The sequence below is a fragment of the Alexandromys fortis genome, unplaced genomic scaffold, assembly GCF_014885135.2.
Source record: "Alexandromys fortis isolate MF-2015 unplaced genomic scaffold, M_Fortis_MF-2015_v1.1 scaffold_47, whole genome shotgun sequence".
Classification (NCBI taxonomy): Eukaryota; Metazoa; Chordata; class Mammalia; order Rodentia; family Cricetidae; genus Alexandromys; species Alexandromys fortis.
In genome coordinates, this window is record NW_026067957.1 from 4772093 (window position 1) to 4793233 (window position 21141).

Sequence of the window (21141 nt, forward strand, 5' to 3'; positions counted from 1 at the left end):
TTTATATACAGTTAACCTCAGGGTTCCCCCCATCCCCAAAGAAGTTTGTGCTTGTAACATATGGCTGGCTCTTTTTTTGTTTGTTTGTTTTTAATTCATTTTATGTGCATTGGTGTGAAGGTGTCAGATCCCCAGAAACTGTAGTTACACACAGTTGTGAGCTGCCATGTGGGTGCTGGGAATTGAACCGGAGTCCTCTGGAAGAACAGCCAGTGCTCTTAACCACTGAGCCATTTCTCCTGCCCCAATTACTGGCTTTTTAAACCTACTTTATCGAACATTTTCACTCAAGGCACAATGGCATTTGGAAGAATGTTCTAATGGAATGTTCTAAGGGGTGCAATATCCTTTCTAGAAAACTATTTTTCACAAATAATTCTAAAGCTGGTATTTCATTTGTGAGGAATAAGAGCTCTAAGTTTATGAGAAGAGAATGTCCTAAAATAATTTCGAAGTTGGTTGTGTTAAGTTAAATGTATGGGCTCTAACCCCCTACCTATCTTTCCTTGTATCCTGGGAGTGGAAAGGGTATTGGGAAATAGTGCCAATTCTGTCTGAAAAGACACAGTAAGATACTAGGTATATAAGGGTCATGCTTTAAAGTACTAAATATCACATGGCTGAAATGTAAATTGTTTCCTTGCCTGTCTTAATGTTGCTTTTTAACGGACTGGAGAGAAATAGAAACTTGTAGACTTTCTGTAAGTTTGCACAACGGGAAGCGGCTCCTTCTGATGTTTGTATACACTCAACTGAGTTTGAAAAGATTCATGCCTGTGTTAACAGTGACTCCTGACTGGGGCTGAGTTTGATAAGTAGATAATTTGGTAAAGAAGTATTACGAAACAGAGGTTACTACTGTTCAGTGATGATGGCAGAGGAGAGTTACAGTTGAACAATAAGCAATTAGTTTCCTCTCTGCCATTAAAGAAGTGGGAGGAGAGTCAGCCTTTATTGAAGGTGTGGAGGGTGGTTTGTGGCCTGAGAACTATCTGGCTGCATTAGAATTGGGAAGAACCTTCAGGATGTCTTTGTAATTCACGGTTTTCTTAAAACCAGTTTCTGTGTTTTTGGGTTCTTTGTTTTGAGGTAGCAGTTGATTAATAAGTAAATGATGGTTGTGCATGTCATCACGTTTAAAAAAAAAAAAGACCTGTTCTTTATAAAAGTTTAGATTTGGACTCAGATTTTGGTTTTGTTTTATTTTTCAAGATAGGGTTTCTCTGTGTATCTTTGGAGCCTGTCCTGGAACTCACTCTGTGGACCAGGCCAGCCTCAAACTCATAGAGATCCCCATGCCTCTGCCTCCCTAGTGCTGGGATTAAAGGTGTGCACCACAAGGCCTGTCAGATTCTGCTTTTTTTTTTTTTTAACCAATATGAACCAGTATGAAAGAAGAGAAAGAATACTGTCATTGAGACAGCTTTGAATCTAACTTTCTTCCATTTGGGAGTAGTTTTGATGAGAAATTAAGAAGGATAAATGACTTCTAATAGCCAGAATCAGTAAAATTCAACCACAAGGGAGCATTAGAGCCCCAGTTTTGTTAAATAAAAGTCAAGCATAGTAGAAACAAGTGTGATGTCAGAAAGAGATCCACAGATAACTAAGGAAGAGTGATTTACACCTAGCTTTTGTTTCCACTGAAGGGAAACAGTGATTGGGGCTTGGTTATGAGATAGTGGGAACCAAAATAGTAGTCATAGTAACCATTATACATTCTGGATTTGGCAGGATAGACACCTTAGGCTCTAGACATTGCAGAAATAATGTGGTAACTACAGAAACCTTGAGATAAGTTTTTGTTTCAAATGCTTTTTGCCCCAAGAGGAAGAACATTTGATTTTTGTTAGCTGTCTCAATCATTTGTGGGACTCATCTTTTTAATAAGAATTTTTAGGCTGGGCTCTGGTAGTTTACACGTTTAATTCCAGAACTGAGGGGCGTGGGGAAGCAGAGACAGGCTATCTCTGTGAGTTTGAGGCCAGCCTGGTCTACACAGTGAGTTCTAGAACAACCAGGGCTACACAGAGAAACCCTGTTTTGAAAAACAAAACAAACAACCAAAAAAGAATTCTTAAGAAATCATAAACCATTTGGTTCCTAAGATAGTATCAAAAATGGGTGTTGAAGGAGGACAGACTTGCCAATTTGTTAGGTGGGCTCAGGTACACTAGAAGCTTGTCACCCTCTAAGCAAGAGAGCTAAATTGGCTGATTCAGTTATTGAAAGAAGCAGTGTTTATTGGCAGAATGGGCAATTGAGAGGGACGGGTAGAGGCAGTGTTTGCATGCAGAATGGTTGTTCCTTACTTGATTGAGTAGATGGTTTGTGCCACAAATCACTTGCCTCCTGAGTAGTTTCTAAGAAGCGTCTATAATTTGTGATTTGTGAATATTAGGAAAGCCCTTTGCTCTTGACCTGCTTAATCTCAGACATTTTATTTTACATTTCTTATCTTTAATACTATTTTCAATACCCTTAATGAAGTTAAGGCTATTTTTCTTTTTTAAAAAATTCTTACTCTTGGTTGTAGAAATGGTGCACATTCACTGTAGAGCTTAAAGCATTGAAACAATTGTTTTCTGTCCAGGTTCTTAAAAGTCATTTGATAGAAAAATGCAAAAATTGTATCTATGTAATTGGTGTAGGAGGTCCTTCTATATTTCTGTTGCTTTCGTTGGTTAACTAAAGAAGCTGCCTTGGCCTTTTGATAGGGCAAAACTTAGGTAGGCGGGGAGACAGAATTGAATGCTGGGAGGAAGAAAGCAGGGTCAGAGAGAGCCGCCATGGAGCCAGCCGCCAGGTCAGACATGCTGAATCTTTCCCGGTAAGCCACCTCGTGGTGACATACAGATTATTAGAAATGGGTTGAATCAAGATGTGAGAGTTAGCCAATAGGAGGCTAGAGGTAATGGGCCAGGCAGTGTTTAAATGAATACAGTTTCTGTGTAATTATTTCAGGGGGGGGGCGTTAAGCTAGCCGGGTGGCCGGATGCAGCCCACTGCTCCACAATACAACATGTAATGTTCTGATAAATGTATACATATGTACATTGTGTAGTGTGTAAGTCATGGTTAAACATGCCTATCTCTTGAGTCTTTTTTTTTTGTGGGGAGGGGGGAGGGATGGTGCTTTTTGAGACAGGGTTTCTCTGTAGTTTTGAAGAGCCTGTCCTGAAACTAGTTCTTGTAGACCAGGCTGGCCTCAAAACTCACAGAGATTCGCCTGCCTCTGCCTCCTGAGTGCTGGGATAAAAGGTGTTTGCCACCACTGCCAGCTTCCTCCTGTTTCTAAATGCTGGAATCATATATAGCACCATTATACTGGGACTCTAACCTGGGGCTTCATGCATTTTAGGCAAGTACCCTACCAAATGAGCCATGTCCCTAGCTCAATTGTGATGATTTTGAATCAATTTAAATAAGCCTTCCCTCCTCCCCACCAATTTGAAAACCCTAAAGCAAACATTTGAGATTTTACTGTTTATATTATATGCCTGTATGTAGTTAGAATTCAGGAGATGTTATTTGAAGGGATGGGTAGTCTTTGAAGCTATGGCACTGACAAAGTATATAGAAGATGAGAAGATGTCCTTAAGCTAGAATAGGAGATAGAGGTCGTTAAACTTAAGAATCATAATGCTTCTTGGAAAAGATGCACACAGGGTTGAAGAGCAGGCCTGCGAAACACAGTTGGGAGGAAGTGGTTCAAGAAAAAACATGGTACATGGTGGCTGTTTCAGTAAGAAGGGTACGCAATGTTTTCAGACAGTGAAAGCGTATGAACATTAATAGTAGCAGAGAGGACTGGGGTGTGCTACAGTTATAGAGTGCTCGCCTAGCATGCGCAAAGCCCTGGGCTCTACCACTAGAACTGCAGGAGTGGGGGCAAAAGACCACAGAAGTTTAAGGTTCATAGTGAGTTTGAGCGTGGACTACATAAGACCCCATCACAAGAAAAAAGAAAACTGCACCATTTACAGAGTACCTACTGGAGGACCAATAGGAGGAATGTGTAATGCTGTCTTTGTGGTATAGCACTTGACCTTACAAACATGATCTCACAGCATCTGCAACGGCCTACACTGGGCCTGCACAGGCCAGTCATGATGGATAGGGAGGGGTTCAGGGGGCCTTCATCTTTCTATGGAACTCTTGGCTTTTGATGGATTCTGAGGAAGGGATAGTTGTTGCCTTCAACTGTGTGCAAAACACAGAGGCTAAATCTGTGACCACACAACTATCCCGGTTAAAATTCAAAGTGTTACAGAAGACATAAATGGGAAAAGGACCTGTAGGGAGAAGAGGTGGAAAACAGGTGGGAGGTGAGATTAAATAGAGAGAATGTACTATATACACATATGAAACTGTCAAAGAATAAACTTAGTTTAGTTAAAAAAAAAAATGAAGAGTCTTTCTAGGTAAATAGTATCCCCATTTTGCAGATAAGAAGACTAAAGTCCAGACATTTAAGTTACTGAGTTTGGAAGAGTCTTGGCAGTATTTAGTTTGTCTGACTCTACTATAGCATTGAATTCAGAATTCATTAGTAGGAGCTAGAAAGATGGCTCAGCTGTTAAAGAGTACTGGCTACCCTTCCAGAGGATCTCGGGTTCAATTCTCAGTACCCACGTGACAGTTCAGAATCCATTCGTAGTCTTGGGGGCATTAAATTGGATAATTAAGGATGATGATTTCATCTCGTGAGAATTGGTTAAAAGGGAATGGGTGGTAGTTGAAGCCATGGAGTTGGTCAAGTGTGTACAAGAGGGCATTAAGGTAGAAGAGGAGAGATCAAAGATAACAATACTAGAGAGCCATAGTGCCTCTCAGATGACACATCCATGCATCACACACGGAGTTTTGGATGTGCAAGAACACAGTTGGGAGGAAGAGGTATGAGACGAGCCCATGGAAACGGAGGCTGGCCTTTTCTTGGAATTTGACAGAAGTGCACTAGCCTCTCCTACTGCATGCCACGCATAGTAGAGAGAATAGTGTGAGCCTTTGTGTGAACACACAGCTGTGCCAAAGCTGGCCATGTTTTTATCAGCAGGAAACATTTGCAAAATTGTGACCATATTTCCCCTTATCAGATAAAATCCCTAATATTTGGCAGTATCTTAACTATCATGTGAAATGGATTGAGATTAGCTTCCAGGGCTTACTGGAAAACATCATTTGACATGATTTTTATTTATTCTACTGTAAACCCACAACAGAAGCCTTCAGCTTTTCATGGATGGAAGGTGTCCATTGAGAGGCACCCTGGGTGAGTCTGCACAGGTTAATGCTGTGACAAGATTCCTGACAGACAGTTTTAGGGGCCCAGTCCAGATTCCTGACAGACAGTTTTAGGGGCCCAGTCCATGGCGGTGAAAGCATACTGAGCAGTTCATGCAGGTAGGAGTGGTGCCTGGTAGGACTGTGCGGACCTTGTGGTGGTGGACCAGGAAGCAGAGCTCAAGGTCAGGCTCTGCTATAACCTTCAAGGCCTGCTCCCACAAGTGATTGCAGCCAGCTGGGGACCATGAGTTCAACCATAGTATGAATTTTTTTTAAGCTATACATTTTTCTTCACTCACTTCCCTTCCTCTGCTCTTCCCCTCTACTCTCTCCTGTGACCCCAACGCTCCCAATTTACTCAGGAGATCATGTCTTTTTCTCCTTCCTATGTAGATCCTGTCTGAACAGTATGATCTTGTGGGGACTGTCCTGACTTCCTCTGTAGCAGTTTCTGCTTCAGTCAGGCTTGAGCACTAGAGGCTGAGGCAGGAGGCTGAACAAAGGCAACCCTGCCACACATCTTGCTCTCTGTCTCACCTGTACACATCCCTGACATGTGCTGATCCCGTCATGCCACCCTCTTTGCTCGGCCCTTCCCTTGGCACAGGCGAGTTGACTGTAGCTGCATGTGCCCATTTTTCTCGTCTAGAACACTTTTTGATGTGTGAGGTGGACTGCTAAGGCCACATCTGTGAGTTGACCATAAGGAATCCAACTATCCTCTCACCGAGTTTGAGTTTCTGATGAGAGTCTGAAAGGTGACTGACTGCTCCTGAGGCCGGGGAGCTTGCTGTGTTCGCCTTTCAGAGTTGTTTATCCTCCTCGTTGTCACCACTATCCTTTCAATAGGTCGCCTTTTCATGTAGTTTAGCTGGAGCCGCCTTTGTTCCTCAATTGAAATGTGACAAGTACTATTTCCCTATAAGTTCAATTACAATTTTCTGTCTGAACTGTTATTTGGTATATATTGGGGGTAGTGTAACCTTTAAACACTTTAGGGCTTCAAGGTGTATGTGAGCATGTGTGTTAGGTTTTGTTTTTGTCAACTTGACCCAAAACTAGAGTTACCTGGGAGGAGGGAACCTCAGTTGAGAAAACGCTTCCATCAGATTGACCTGTAGGCTTGTAAGTGTGGCATTTTCTTGATTGTAGATGGATGTGGGAGGACCCAGTTCACTGGGTGATGCCATTACTGGGCAGGTGGTCCTAGGAGGAATAAGAAAGGTGAGCCTGAAAGCAAGCGAGTAAGCAGAGTTTTTTGTGGTTTCTCTCTCTGCTTCTGCTTGAGTTCCTGCCCTGACTCCACTCAGTGATGCCCTGTGATTAACACATATAAGTCAAATAAACAGTTTTCTTTCCAATTTGTTTTTGGTCAGTATTTTATCACAGCAATAGCAAAATAATTAGAATATATATTATATTTGAGGACATCAGACTTTACTCACCTGATATAACTACCAGTTTGCTGCTTTGTTCATAACGTATGTAAAGATAGATATCCTCAAAACTCCATAAGACCACAAATCAAAATTCTGTAACTGCCTACTGTTTGCCAAATTATGGGGAACAAATTTAAAGCCCCCCCAAGCAAGGCTAACTTTTCTATGATAAAGAAAGTCACAAAACAAAAAAGAAGCAATAGATTATTTAATACAGACTTTCAGGAAAATTGACTGTTTAAGGACAAAGAAGTCTAGTTAGGGCTTTTCTCGATGCCATGTTGTGGCAGGACTACTCAGTGCTCTACTATGCATTCTCCCTCTTTTCATGTTAGTCACCACATCGCAGGTTCTCGGTGTCACATGGCAACCCAGACCCGTCATGCAGTTAGGGGACACCCACGTGTTAACCTCTGGCCAGCAGGAAGTGGTCAAAGTGAAATGCACGTATCCTCCTTTATCTTCTCTCTGCCTCTCTGTGGACAGTTTGCAGATGTGATTGCAGAAGAAGACAGCCTGTTAAAAAAGGCATGAGGACAGGTTTTATGGTTGCTGGAATTAGAACTAGACCTTTATGATTGCAGAGCAAACATTTTAAAACCAAGCTACATTGCAGTCCTTTGTGTTTATTTATTTTTTTAACTTTCTCAAAGCTGCAAAAGTCCTTTGTCCCCCACCCCCATCCCTCAGACAGGGTTTCTCTGTGTAGCCTTGGAGCCTGTTCTGGCAGTCACCCAATAAACTAGGCTGACCTTGAACTCAGATCCACCTTCTGAGTGCTGGGATTAAAGGCTGCACCACTACTGCCTGGCCCAAGTACTGATATTAAAGGAATATGCCACCCATCTGTACCTGAGCCTCTGCCCAAGAACATGTCTGGGTCAGTGGACTACCATAGCTACTATAGCTCGGGTCTGTGTTGATGTCTGTGGCTTATGGTACCATCAAAGCCACACAGATGCCCAGGGTCTAGGCCACAACTTGCAGCCATGTTGGTGTTTGGGGCCATGGAGTCATCTGGGCCCTTCTGCTGCCTAGGACCATTTCTCGGTCAATATTCCTGCAGCAGCCAGGGTCTGAATCAATGTCTCTATCTCCTGTTACCACCGAGGGCTGTGCACATGCCCAGGGCCAGGATCTGATCTGCCACAGGGCCAAGCTGCCACAGAGGGTTATGTCTGGGTTTGTGTTCCTGCTGTAGTTAGGGTCATGACCTGTGTTACCATAGGAACTATGTGGTGTGTGCAAATCTGAAGGCCGTGCTGAGCCTGCCTGTCCCTTACTGGCCCTAGGATAGTTGGTCCTGCTGCTCTGTAGCAGGAAAGTTTGCCCTGCCCCTCATGGGAGAGCTGCGGGGTGTGGGGGCATGGCCTGGAAGAACTGGTTCTGCCCCTCATCTGAGCATCTGAGGGGGTGGTCCCAATGGCCCAGGCTGACCAGGTTAGTAGCTCAGTTACCACCCAGACCCACATCCTGGGCCTCAGGTTGGCCCACCCTAACATCTACTCTATATATGACTTGCTGGAGCTTGTGAAGGGACTGGTCCGGGGCAACGGTAGGATATCCTAGAGGAGTTCCGGAGAGGGTCCAGTGATGATGGTGTGCCAGAGGCGTTTACCAGACCAGTGGCTCATTGCAATGAACGTTTTTCGAATGGGGCTGCTTGGACAAAGGGTATACTGTATAAGATATAGAATAACTGAAGAATACACCTGATATCAACCTCTATCTACACATCCATGCACATGCCTCAGTGCACATGCATGCACTAGTCACACACACATACACACACATGCATGTGCAGAGAAAATTTTAACCTTTACTTAGTGGCTTGTGCTTTGATTCTAGGGAAATTATTATATACTCCAAGATCATAAATTTTTTTAACATGCTACAATTTAATTTTTGGATTTACATTTGGATATTTAATAATCTAGGATTGATTTTATAGTATGTTATTAGGTAGGTATCTATTTTTTAATTTAATTAATTTATTTGTTTTGAGATGTAGTCTCTGTGTAGTTCTGGCTATCCTGAAACTTACTATGTAGACTAGACTGGACTCAAACACAGAGATCCTCCTGTGTCTGTCTCCTAAGTAGTAGGATAAAAGGTGTGAGCCTCCATTCCTTGACCAGGGGGTCTACTTTTTATTTATTTGCACATACTAAACTATTTTAATTAATAGAAAAGCAATTCATTCTTCAGTAATTTGAAATGCCACCTCTATCACTGATCCAATTTTGTATTCACAGTGCTCTTTTATGGAGTTTTCTGTTCTGTTCTATTTCCCCATTGTTTAATTAGAATCCTATGCTCACATACTGTAGACCTTCAATCACTATTATCTATCTGACGTGATTCCACCTATTCCTTTATCTTCAGAATAACCTCTGTCTTCTTGGTGATTTGCTTCCCGACATTTTATAGTCAATTTGTTCAGAAAGATTAGGGTTTTCAGGGGCTGGAGAGATGGCTCAGTGGTTAAGAGTACTGCCTGCTCTTCCAAAGGTCCTGAGTTCAATTCCCGGTAACCACATGGTGGCTCACAGCCATCTGTAATGAGGTCTGGTGCCCTCTTCTGGCATGCAGACATACACACAGAATATTGTATATGTAACAAATAAATAAATATAAAAAAAAAGATTAGGGTTTTCAGTAGAACAGTCATGTCAGATAGTCTGTTTGACAGCAGTTTGGGGAGCACTTTTCAGTCTGTTGCCCTTACTGTTTTGCTGCTGTGAAGAGACACCGCAATGAAGGCAACTCTCAAAGCATTTAATTGGAGGGTTTCTTTCAGAGTAGTCCATTGTCATGGTGGGAAGCAGACAGGGATGATTGCTAAAGCCAGAGTTTTATATCCTGATATACAGGCAGCAGGCAGAGACAGACACTGAGTCTGGCATGGGCTTCTGAAACCTCAGAGCCCACCTGCAGTGGCACACCTTCTCCAAGGCCACACCTCCTAGTCCTTCCAAGCAGTTCATCCGCTGGGGACTAAACATGCAAATAATGTGAACCTGTGGGGTTCATTCTCGTCCAAACCACACACAACACAAAGTCTGACGTTACAGACTTATTCTAATTGCAGGAAAATCAAAGGCCTATCTAATTTTCATAATTTCTCTGCCTATCAGAGAGACTGTTGTGGAAACACGCTCAGAGCATGGCATATACCTTGTATGATTTGAATGGAGCTCCTGGCTCTTCATCTAATACATGTGGTGTGCAGTAGGGAGAGGCATGTGGTATGCGGTAGGGAGAAGGTAATCGCAAGGAAAAATCATTTCAGCAGTCCTGATTTTAAAGAACAATAGAAATGTGTGGGATTCCCTTACTGCAGAAGGCATGATAACAACAGTTCTTGGGTTGCTGAAGAGAAACGGGTGGCTCGTATTGGACATTAGGTTTATCTATTTTACTTTGTTACATGTGGGAAGGTATGTGTTTGTGCATGTGATGCAGAGCCAAGAGAATACCAGGTGTTGTTCCTCAGGAACCTTTTGCTTTATTATTTTATGTTATTATTACATGATATTTATTACCAACATCATTATTTGAGACAAGGTCATACTATGCATCCCTGACTAGCCTGCAGTTTACCAGATTAGACTGGCCTCCAATCACAGAGGTCCTCCGCCCCTGCCTCCTGAGTGCTGGGATTAAAGGCGTGCGACACCACTGCCCGCCTCAATTTAAGTTTTTGAGAGAGGGTTTCCCGCTGGCCTGAAGCTTGCTAAGTAGGCTGTCCTGTGAACCCCCAGGGATCCACCTGTCTTCCTCCTTAGCACTGAGATCAGAAGAAATACTGCCCTCCTTGGCTCTTATGTGAGTGCTGGAGCTGAAGTTCTCCCCCCAGCAACTGGACATAAAGACTTAAAAATAGTATAAAGCATCCACTAGGTGCTCAGACTTTGACCTCCTAGCATGCAACTGGCATGCATTCATTTGCTTGATGACAGTGTACTTACATGAGCTTGTGTTCATAACAGAAATGTATGCCTTGATTTCCCCAATAATTATTGTGCTATTTGAGCAAAATATGGTTAACTCTGCATCCTTTCATGGGATTCTTAAAAACCTACTCAGAGTCATGAGTTCGTCTTTCTAAGTCATTTTACAGTATAATTAAATATTGCCTGTTTTTTCCTGAGACCAAAGACAGAATTCCATACTTCCAGGATTTTTTTTTTGTAAAGGACATCATAAGGATAGTTGGCAGAATTTTAATAATGTTGTAGACTAGATACTAGTACTGTATCAGTTATTTGATTTGTTATTATATAATACAATGTCCTTTTATTGTTGTTTTTGTTGATTTGTTTTAAACAGGGTCTCTTAAGTAACCTTGGCTGTTCTGTATGCCAGACAAGCCTTCAACTCAGAGAGATCCTCTGCCTCCCACGTCCAGGAATTAAACATGTGCAACATCATACCGGCAGTTCTTGTTTTTAATAAATAATGCCCTCGGGGCTGGAGAGATGGTTCAGTGGTTAAGAGAGCACTCACTGACTGCTTCTCCACAGGACCCAGGTTCAACTCCCAGCACCCACATGGCAGCTCACAACTGTCTGTAACTCCAGTTGCAGGAAACCTGACACCTAATGGCAAAACACCAATGTATATAAAATGAAAATAAATAAATTTAATAAATAAATAAATAATGTCCTCACATTAAAAGCTAACAATAACTGTAGCTGATTCAGAGAGGGCTCAGAAAGAGAATTTTTGTCTCCTTATCTCTGTTCTCCTCCCCTCCTCTCTCCACCCCTTATATTTCTCAAACGCTCCGCTGTGTTCTCCAACTTTCTCTCCCTTTCCTTCCACTATTTTTCCTCTCTCTTTCCTTCCTTAAGGAACACACATACACATTCACTATTTTTTTCTTGAGTCAATGAATCCCTTTACTTCAATTTTAGCCCATGGCTCTAAGCATCTGAACTCCACAAGACTTGTGAAATACACTACAGCCTTCTCTCCTGACCGTCTTCATCTTCAGAAGCACTGGTTTTCCGTTTTCTCTTTTTGCCACGGTCTCTGGGGTTAATCTCATTTCTAAGTAATGTACTTAATTTACTATGTCTTGACTTTTCAGCATTGGGCATTACTTGAGGAAGGGTTTCATTCTTGGAAGAGGGTTTTTTTTTTTTTAAGACTGGCAAGAAGTTTTTTGTGACTGGCTAGGAGCTAGGAGGAAGAAATGTCAGCCACACAAGGCTACAGACTTAGTCGAGTGCCATGATGGTGACTTGAGACTTATAAAGACAGTGACACTTGAGCAAGGGAGTGTTGTGATTGCATTTGTTTAGGCATGGTTATTGATCTATCGGGAGAGCCCACGGATGTGGAGACCAGATAGCAAGAAGGATATTCAAATAGTTAAAAAAAAAAAAAAAAAAAAGTTTTGAGGGGTAGAATATGCTAGTCTCTTGTACCAGGCTGTCAAATTTTCACTTCTGTGTGTTTGCATACTGTCCCTGTATGTATGCAACATTTTCAGCACACACACCCCCACCAAATACCCTGTTGCCAGTGGCTGTGGTGGCACAGACCTGTGACCCTAGCTAGCACTTGGGATGTGGAGACAGGATCAGGACTTCAAGATAATCTTTGGCTATGTAGTGATTTCCAGACCTGCTTGGGCTGCATGAGACCCTGTCTCAAAAGACAAAAACAAGACACACTTCCTGGTGCCAAACAAGAAGGTCTGGAACCAACTCTGGGTGGAAGCCAAAAACTAAGGTGGAGCTAAAGATGACTGCAAACTTGGGAGACAGAGTCGACTGGGTGGTGATGCTGGTGACCAAAAGAGGTAATGTAACAGGGAGGATCAGGTTTGGGGAGGGAGGAGGGGCTGGGTGGGAAGGTTTGGTGTTAGTAAGATGGAGGCAGATGGAAATGTAGAGTTGTGGGGAGTAAGTTGGGATCGCAACGTAGATTTGTTTGCCCTGGCCTCTGAGGCCTATTGAGAACTAATAAGCCTCTTCCCCAGGATAGCAGCTACAAATGAGTGTGTCCAACACAAAAAGATGATAAACTTGCCTAAAATGTTGATTATTTCTGTTGTTTTGTTACAAGGTTGTTTGTTGTTTTTGAGGCAGGATATCACTCTCTATATATATCTGGCTGGCCTGGAACTCACGGGGATCTGCCCACCTTTTGACATATATCACATTCTGAGGTCATGTTGTTTGGTTTTTAAGTGTGACCTTTGTAGATCACAGCACTGTGTTGCAATATCAATAGGTTGGAGATTCTAATGGCTAGTCAGATGGCCTGAGTTATGGTAGTCATAGGCAGCTTTTTTTAAAAAAAAAATCTAAATAGTGAGTAGAATCAGAAGCAAAATTCAAGTAAAAACTCAGTAATAGTATTGACTAGAAAAAGAGACAAAAATCAAACTGGCTAAGTGAGGTGGTACATACCTGTAATTCCAGAGTTTAGGAGGTGGAGCAGGAAGGTTAGGGGTTTCAAGGCCTTCCTCTGTATATAGTGAGTGTGAGTCTAGCTGGGCTAGACAAACTAACAAGAAACTAACAAGCCTCAGAATGGCTTAGAGGATGCTGTGGGGTTGTCCATTCTCTCTTCTACCTACTTTGTTTCCCTTTAAATTTTTATTTAAGGGGCTGGAGAGATGGCTCAGAGGTTAAGAGCACTGATTGTTCTTCCATAGGACCTGAGTTCAATTCCCAGCAACCACATGGTGGCTCACAACCATCTGTAATGAGATCTGGCGCCCTCGTCTGGCCTGCAGTCATACATGGAGGCAGACTGTTGTATGCATAATAAATAAATAAAATCTTTAAAAAAAATTTATTTAATGTATATGGGTGTTTTGCCTGCATCTATAGTGTGTTTACCATGGTTTGTGCCTAGTGTCCTCAAAGGCCGGAAGAGGGTGTCAGATCCCCTGGGGCTGAACTGAACAGACAGTTTGAACCTCTGTGCGGGTGCTGGAAATGTGATAAACTCAGGTTTGCTAGAAGAGCTGACCAGTGCTCTTAACCACTGAGATAGTGACCTTACCAGCCTCACCACCCTGATTCCTTACGTCTCTTTCTAGTCAGTTTTAGCATATACATACATGCGTGTGTGCGTGTGTATCTTTTGAGTACATCTTTCCATTATTGCTTTGGTTTAAGGTACTTTTTCTTTTTCATTTTGTCTTTTAATTTTATGTGTATGGGTGTTTTGTCTGCATGTGTATCTGTGCACCACTTGTTGGTCTGCTGCCTGCAGAGGCCAAAACAGGTCATTGAATCCCCTAGAATTGGAGCTACAGACAGCTGTGAACTGCCGTGCGGGTGGTGAGAATCAAACCCACGTCCTCTGGAAGAGCAGCCATTGCTCTTAACACTGAGCCACCTCTCCAGCCTTTTCAGCTGCATCATGAATATGGTTGCTTGACAGCAAAAAGGCTACGGACAAAATAGTGTGTTTGAATTTTTTCTTTCCCTTTGTCTTGCAGTGTGTTTTATACTTGTGTGTTTGTAGTGTTGACTGGAGAGGAAAGTTTTCCTTTTTGTTTTGTTTTCTTTTGTATTTCCTTGATCAGTAACAGTCCTGTTGAAGCAAATGCACCTTGGTGTTCATTGGAATTTGGGAATCTTCTCTTGACTAGTACTATCAGCAGCACATTTTTGTGTGCTTATAATTGTGACTGGAGGGCATGAGATGCTAGAATTTCTGTGTGTGTACCTGCAGAGGCCAGGGTTGATGTTAGTATCTTCCTTACTACTCACTTTTTTTTATTTGTTTGCTTGTTTATGTGTGGTTTTTCGAGATGCGGTTTCTCTGTGTACCCTAGCTGTCCTGGCACTCTGTAGACCAGGCTGGCCTTGAACTCGGAGATCCACCTGCCTTGCCTCCCAAGTGCTGGGATTAATTCGTGTGCCACCACCACCTGGCTGTAAGTTCCTATTTGTTTTTACATTATATCTTTAATCAGGAATGCCTGGCAGAGCAAGAGAGGATCTTTTTGAGTCCTTTGATACTTCTCTACTATAGTAATTCATATGACAGGAGTCCTGTACATTGCTTTTTTGACCATGTGTTCCTAGTAGTTTTGATTGATTGCCCTAACTGCAGTCCGATGTCATTAGTTCATTCTCCAGGGCTTTCTTCTGTAAAATATGATTTTTATTAAAATTAACCAAACAGTAAAATGTTTTAATCATTGAAATCAAAAGTATCTTTGTGTTTGTATATTAAAACCCAAGTGCTGCCAGGCATAGTGGCACATATCTGTAATCCCAGCACTCAGAAGTTGAGGCAGAAGATTTGTAAGTTTGAAGCTGTCCTAGGTGACACAGTGGAACCCTGTCTCCATAAAAAAAACAACAGACATATCTGAAATGGTAAAATAGGGGTAATCTGTAGAAGTTTGGGAATGTATACTTAGATCAAAATAAAGGGGATCAGGATCAATTCCTGACAGCTGCTGGTGTTCTTAACAGTTGGCCTTCCTAAATTAAGTATCACCTTGTTTGTTATCATTTACTTCTTCTCCCCCCCCCAGAGGGTTTGTTGGGTTTGTGTGTGTGTGTGTGTGTTTGTGCTTGCTCACACACACTTGTGTGTCTGTACAAGCACAGTCCTGAATGTCCTAGAACTAGCTCTCATCAGGCTGACAAGTCTGCCTCCCTAGTACTGAGATTAAAGGTGTATGCTACCACTGCCAGGCTTTATTCTTTAATTAATTAATTAAAAGTGTGTGTGTTTAGGGGTCTTATCGGGGAAGCCTTATCTACCTATCCAGAGTATCCATTGAAATCCCTTAAAATTTTTTTTAGGATTATTTTACAGAGTTTTTGGTTTCTGCAAGGCTCTTCATAATCTTTAGTTTTGGTTGGTGTTCCTACCCTTTTCTTTCTCCATCCTCTTCTCATACCCCATTTAAGGAACTCTTCTCTCCTGGCTGTATTACAGGTATTATTGTGGGCACCTGTGTGCTACATACATACAGCTCATGTGGGAGCCAGGACAGTTTATGGGAGCTCAGCCTGTGGGTCCTAGGGATTGAACCATTAGCTGCTGAGCTCTTTCCGCAGCCTCCTTTTACTTTTATGTGTGTGTTATCACTGAGGGAAGTTAATAGGCACTGCTGCAGCCTTATGCCAATAGTCGTTTGATACTACAGCTGTGTGGCTTTAAGAATGACTGGTATGGCCAGGCGGTGGTTGTGCACACCTTTAATTCCAGCACTCAGAGGCTGAGACAAGTGGATCTCTGAGTTCAAGGCCAGCCTGGTCTACAGAGCTAGTTCCAGGCCAGCCAAGGCTACATAGAAATCCTGTCTTGAAATACAAATCAAAAAACAAACAAACAAAAAGGATAGCTGGTAGTAAAATATTTACTTTGTTTTGAGACAGGGTTTCTCTGTAGTTTTGGAGCCTGTTCTGGAACTAGCTCTTGTAGACCAGGCTGGCCTCAAACTCACAGCAATCTACCTGCCTCTGCGTCCCAAGTGTTAGGATTAAAGGTGTGTGCCACCACCGCCCGGCTAGCCTGTCTCTTTTTATTTTCTTTTCTTTTTATTTTCTTTTTTATTTTCATTTTCTTTATTAGAACAATGCTCCTTGAGATAAAAGTGTTTGGAATCTGAGAAAAATCAATGTTGATCAGTGTTGATTCTGATTGTCTCTTTTCCTACCTTTCATTGTTCATAAGTGATTTTTACATCATTTCTCTTGACAATAAGCACGGCCTTAGCATGTTCACTGGCCTGTTACTCAATTCTCAAAGTATATTGTTCTACAAATCTCTCAGGACTTGGATTTTAAGTAGAAATTTTTTTTCTTGCTGTGGTTTCAACAAACAATTTTAATTGCTTTCTTAGATTCATCATGTTACAGAAAATGGAGGACTTTATAAAAGACCGTTTAATGAAGTTTTTGAAGAAACACCCATGCTGGTTGCTGTGCTCACATATGTGGGGTATGGCGTGCTCACTCTCTTTGGATATCTTCGAGATTTCTTGAGGCACTGGAGAATTGAAAAATGCCACCATGCAACAGAAAGAGAAGAACAAAAGGTAATTGTCAGGGAGTCTTTGGTTCTGTTAAATAGAATCCGTTCATAGAAGTGTTGTCATTTTCACGGTTTCCCCCTCCCCCAAGTGGAAATCTGTGCACATGGAGTTAAACTTTGAGACAGAAGGATTGCTGTGATTTTGAGACCAGCCTGGGGTACAGAGTAAGACTCTGTCTCAAAACAAAGCAGACACCAAATAACAACTGTAACAAACCTTTGTGAGTATACTCCACAAAGAAAGCTGAAGACAGTGTTGAAAGCCGGAGAGATGACTCGGAAGCTCAGAGCACTTGTTCTTGCAGAGAGCTGAATTCAGCTCCCAGCATCCCCATGGGGGCTCACAGCTGCACCTTCTGATCCACATACAAACATGCAGGCAAAATACTCATGTAACATAAAGTAAACATCAAAGACAAAAACAGAGCAAACTATTTAACTTTTTTTTTTTTTCCTTTTTGAGACAGGTTTTTTTTTTTTTATACCAGGCCGGCCTCTAGAGATCCACCTGCCTGACTTTTCCTGAGTGCTGAAATTAAAGGCATGCACTACCACTCCCGTGCAACATTGAACTTTAACTTAACCACATTACTAGAGCTTAATGAAGCTGACAATGGCATCCCTATTTCATAGGTTAGAAAGCTAACAATCACAAGCAGTGTGTCTAAAAATTGCCTAGTTTTATAGTGTATATGGTGCAGAAGGAATGTTCATCCTTCTTTCTGGATCCTACATTGTGTTTATAATGTTTATAATGCAGAGACTGGATTCTCTTAGACACATTGGACATAGTTGTCCAGTTCACAGGTCAATGCCTGTCCCCAAGCTAATGTGGCAAACGCTCTTGTTTTAGTAAATGGAGGGGTAGTGACTGTTTCCAAGAGGAAGATCAGATTCAGTTCAGGCCACTCTTAGAATATTCCCATACCTTCACAGCTTTATGCAGTGCACATGTGTTACCCATTCCTAATAAACACTCAGCATTGAAAGTTTTTTTTAAAAATTATTCTTTGAGAAGTCATACAATGCGATCCCCAGATATTTCCGTTCTAGTCATTCTCCCTGGGTCCCTCCCCACTTTATTTATTTTAAATATTGCACTCCATCCCATTAGTGCTGCTTTCGTGTGCCTCAGTGTGGGGCATCTTGCTGGAGCATGGCAACCCGCTAGATGCTGACTGAGCTTTCCCTTGCCCCTGGCGTTGGCTTCTTATTCTTTACATTGTTCTTTGTGGACTTGGAGGGAGTCAGATACAGGGTGGTGAGATCATCTCTGAATGAGCAGCCAGTAAAGAAAGAGAGTACACTTCGAAAAAGCAGGAAAGAGAGGCATGGTGGCTCATGTCTATAATGCCAGCTCTTGGTAGGCTGAGGCAGGAGCATTGCTGTTGAGCTCAAAGACATCCTTGGCTAAATTGTTTCAGGCCAAACTTCATCTTAAGGTGAGTACTCTCAGTCCCGTCTTTATGCTGATAACTGGCCAATTTCTCTGTGGCTGGACTAGGGTCCTCCGGAAGAACAGTGTACTTTCTTAACTGAGCCATCTCTCCAGCCCTGTTTCTGCTATTTGAGGTTCTATCTTAAAGTTATCTTCTCTAGTAGAAAAAATAGTGCCCAAATAAACATTGACAGTACAGAGTTTTTTGCAGTATCCTGTATTTGGAATGCGTTATTGTGTCGATTATTGTCATGTATTTTGAAATCTTTAGAGAACTGAGTACCTGCCGGCATCAGGATATTTATTATTTCATGTGTGGCCTTCAGGGCTAAGTAGATTAGGGTTCAGAAGTACTTCGGGGTTTTCCAAATAGGTAGCTGTTTTAGTACCTTCAGACAAAGTAGATTTTTTGTTTGTTTGTTTTTGTTTTTTAGACAGCTTCTCTGTGTAGTCTTGTCCATCCTGGAACTTACTCTGTAGACCATGCTAGCCTCTGTCTCAGAGATGCACCTGCCTCTGTCTCCCAAGTACTGGTATTAAAGGCATGTGCCACCACCACCAAATTAGAGAATTACAGTTATGGTTTACAGTTTTAGGATTAATTTTATTTGTATTTCTGTTTATCTCTGTGTATGTATGCTCAGTGTGTGTAGTGGCCTGAGACGGACATAGGTTAAGATCTTTCCCAGTAAGCCACAGCCTATGGTGCTACACAGATTTAATGAAAATGGGTTAATCAAGATGTGAGAGTTAGCCAATATGAGGCTAGAAATAATGGGCCAGACAGTGTTTAAATGAATACAGTTTCCGTGTAATTATTTCGGGTGTAAAGCTAGCCGGGGGCTGGGAACGCAGCCCGCTGTTCCTTTTACTACATGGCTGTAGACCACGCTACCTCAGACTCAGTAATTTGCCTGTCTCTGCCTGCTTTCAATAGATTTTTATCTTTTCCATTCTATTTCAAAGATTTAAATAAACATAAAAGCTATTTCATGATTCCAGTGGTTTTATGCATTTTTCTTTTATTCTCTTTACCGAAAGCCAAGGATAAATAAGACTCTAGATTGTCTTGATGTCAACCTGTTTCAGGGCATGTTCTATCAACATCAAAGCAGTGTTATTTGCCTCAAATGTTCATGTTTGAGAGAAATTTTGTCTTTTTATTTTTTGATAAATTGAAATTTGTACCCTAGTGTGTCCTTCACTGTGATTAAAAGAACTTTAGACAGACAGCTTCAAAGGAAGAGCAGTTTATGGAGGCTCAGTGATCAAAGAGCTTTGTAGCTCTGTCACTTATGAACCTTCGATGAGGCATGATGGGGTGCCCAGGGTGAAGCAAAGGTGCCCACCTAATGGCAGCCAGAAAGCAGAGGAAGAACTGAGGCCAGGGTCTCACCATCCCAAGGGCATCCCCATTACTCTAATGTCAGGTTCTATGTGCTGAAGGTTCACAACCCCCCACTCAGACTGGTATGGGCCTTTCAGAGACCTTTGGTCCAAACCATAATACCTGGGCTCTAAAATTAAATGGAAATTGTTGAGTTAAAAGTGTCACTGAAGATTTTTCTTGGAGTAAGTGTAGCTTTACTACTAATGGCTGCTAGTTTGGAATGCTGCTAGGGTTTCCAGCTCAGCCCTATTACTTGGTGGGTGACCAACAGCACATTATTTAAATTTTATTCTTTTTAATCTATAAATACAGACAACTTATTTATTAAATATTTTTCAAGTAGTGATTATAGAGAATGTATTGATATAGTTGAAAGTGCAGTGGAATTAGCCCCCATTACTGTAGGCCACTGAAGGAGAGGAGGAATCAGATGTTTATAATGTTCCAGAGCACTGGGTTGGGTTCAGAGCCTCTTCCCCCAGCTAAGAAGCCACGCCAGATTTGGAAACTGCTCTTGCCACAAGTATCAGGCTGTGGAATGTGGAAGCTGACTGGTGTTGCCAGTGTGAGGGTCTGCTGTGGATTTGTGTGCAGGTTACCTGATGTAAAAAGAAAAGCAGTGGCTCAGCCTTACAGATCTTCCTTGTACGCATTGTCATTTCACTTCCATAGCCAGGTCTCAGGAGTGTCTGGAATTCAGTGCCTGTGCCTGCCTGCCCACCTGTCTCACAGTGTGGCCTTGGGATCAGGGTCATAGTTTGGAATTAAAAAATCCACATCAGATTGTGGCTATGGCTCAAGCTGGTTCCTTAACAGAAAAAAAAAAAAATTTTACCTTTCTGAAGGTTGGAGAAACAACATCTTTTGTAAGAGGGTAAAGAGATACTCAGGTATGTAAAAAAGCATGTATATGTAAAGCAATTGTCAGGTACCCCAGTATATTATAAATAATAGATAGGAATGCTTGCTGCTCTTGTGATTATTTAACAATGTGTAGACCCCTTTGTTGGGACAGAATTGCACATTATGGACATGAATAGTTGGAAAGTTCTGTCTCAAAGTGGTTGCGCCCATCTTTACCCCTGTGAGTATAAGGAAGGCCTGCATAGACACTACACTAGGCGAGATCTCTGTTTTAAACAATGTAGCATGTTTTCTCAAAGACTCACCTTAAATATACCACTGCAGGATATTTAGTGACTATTTAATAAGGTGACCTCAGATTACTTTTGGTAGTGTTTACGGTGACCCCTAGTTAGCAAGTCCATGAATCTGAGTTTTCCTCTTGAGTAAAGGAATCTCTTAACTGAAGAGCTGCAAACCTAACATATAGGCAGGTCTCAAGAAGATACTGGTTCTTTCTATTTATTGTACTAGTGAGGAATTGTAGGCAGATCATCCATGAAGAATACATCCTTAAAGCCTGCTTGGACTTGTCTATACTGATTAGATACTTTTCCCCATCCGTGGACCGGGATCCTTTCATAGTACATACTTTGTCGTACCAGGCATCAGCTATGTTTTTGTACCTGTTTGCCGTGCAGAGACGTGCTCCC

General features: G+C 42.0%; 1 protein-coding gene across 1 annotated transcript in view; it reads left to right on the forward strand.

Annotated features, from left to right (window-relative positions):
• Sptlc2 (serine palmitoyltransferase long chain base subunit 2) overlaps window positions 1–21141 on the forward strand; it is a 72700-nt gene that overhangs the window by 2479 nt on the left and 49080 nt on the right. The window contains exon 2 of the mRNA XM_050152384.1: window positions 16567–16761. Coding sequence (XP_050008341.1) covers window positions 16567–16761 — 195 coding nt within the window. The remainder of the gene's footprint in view (window positions 1–16566; window positions 16762–21141) is intronic.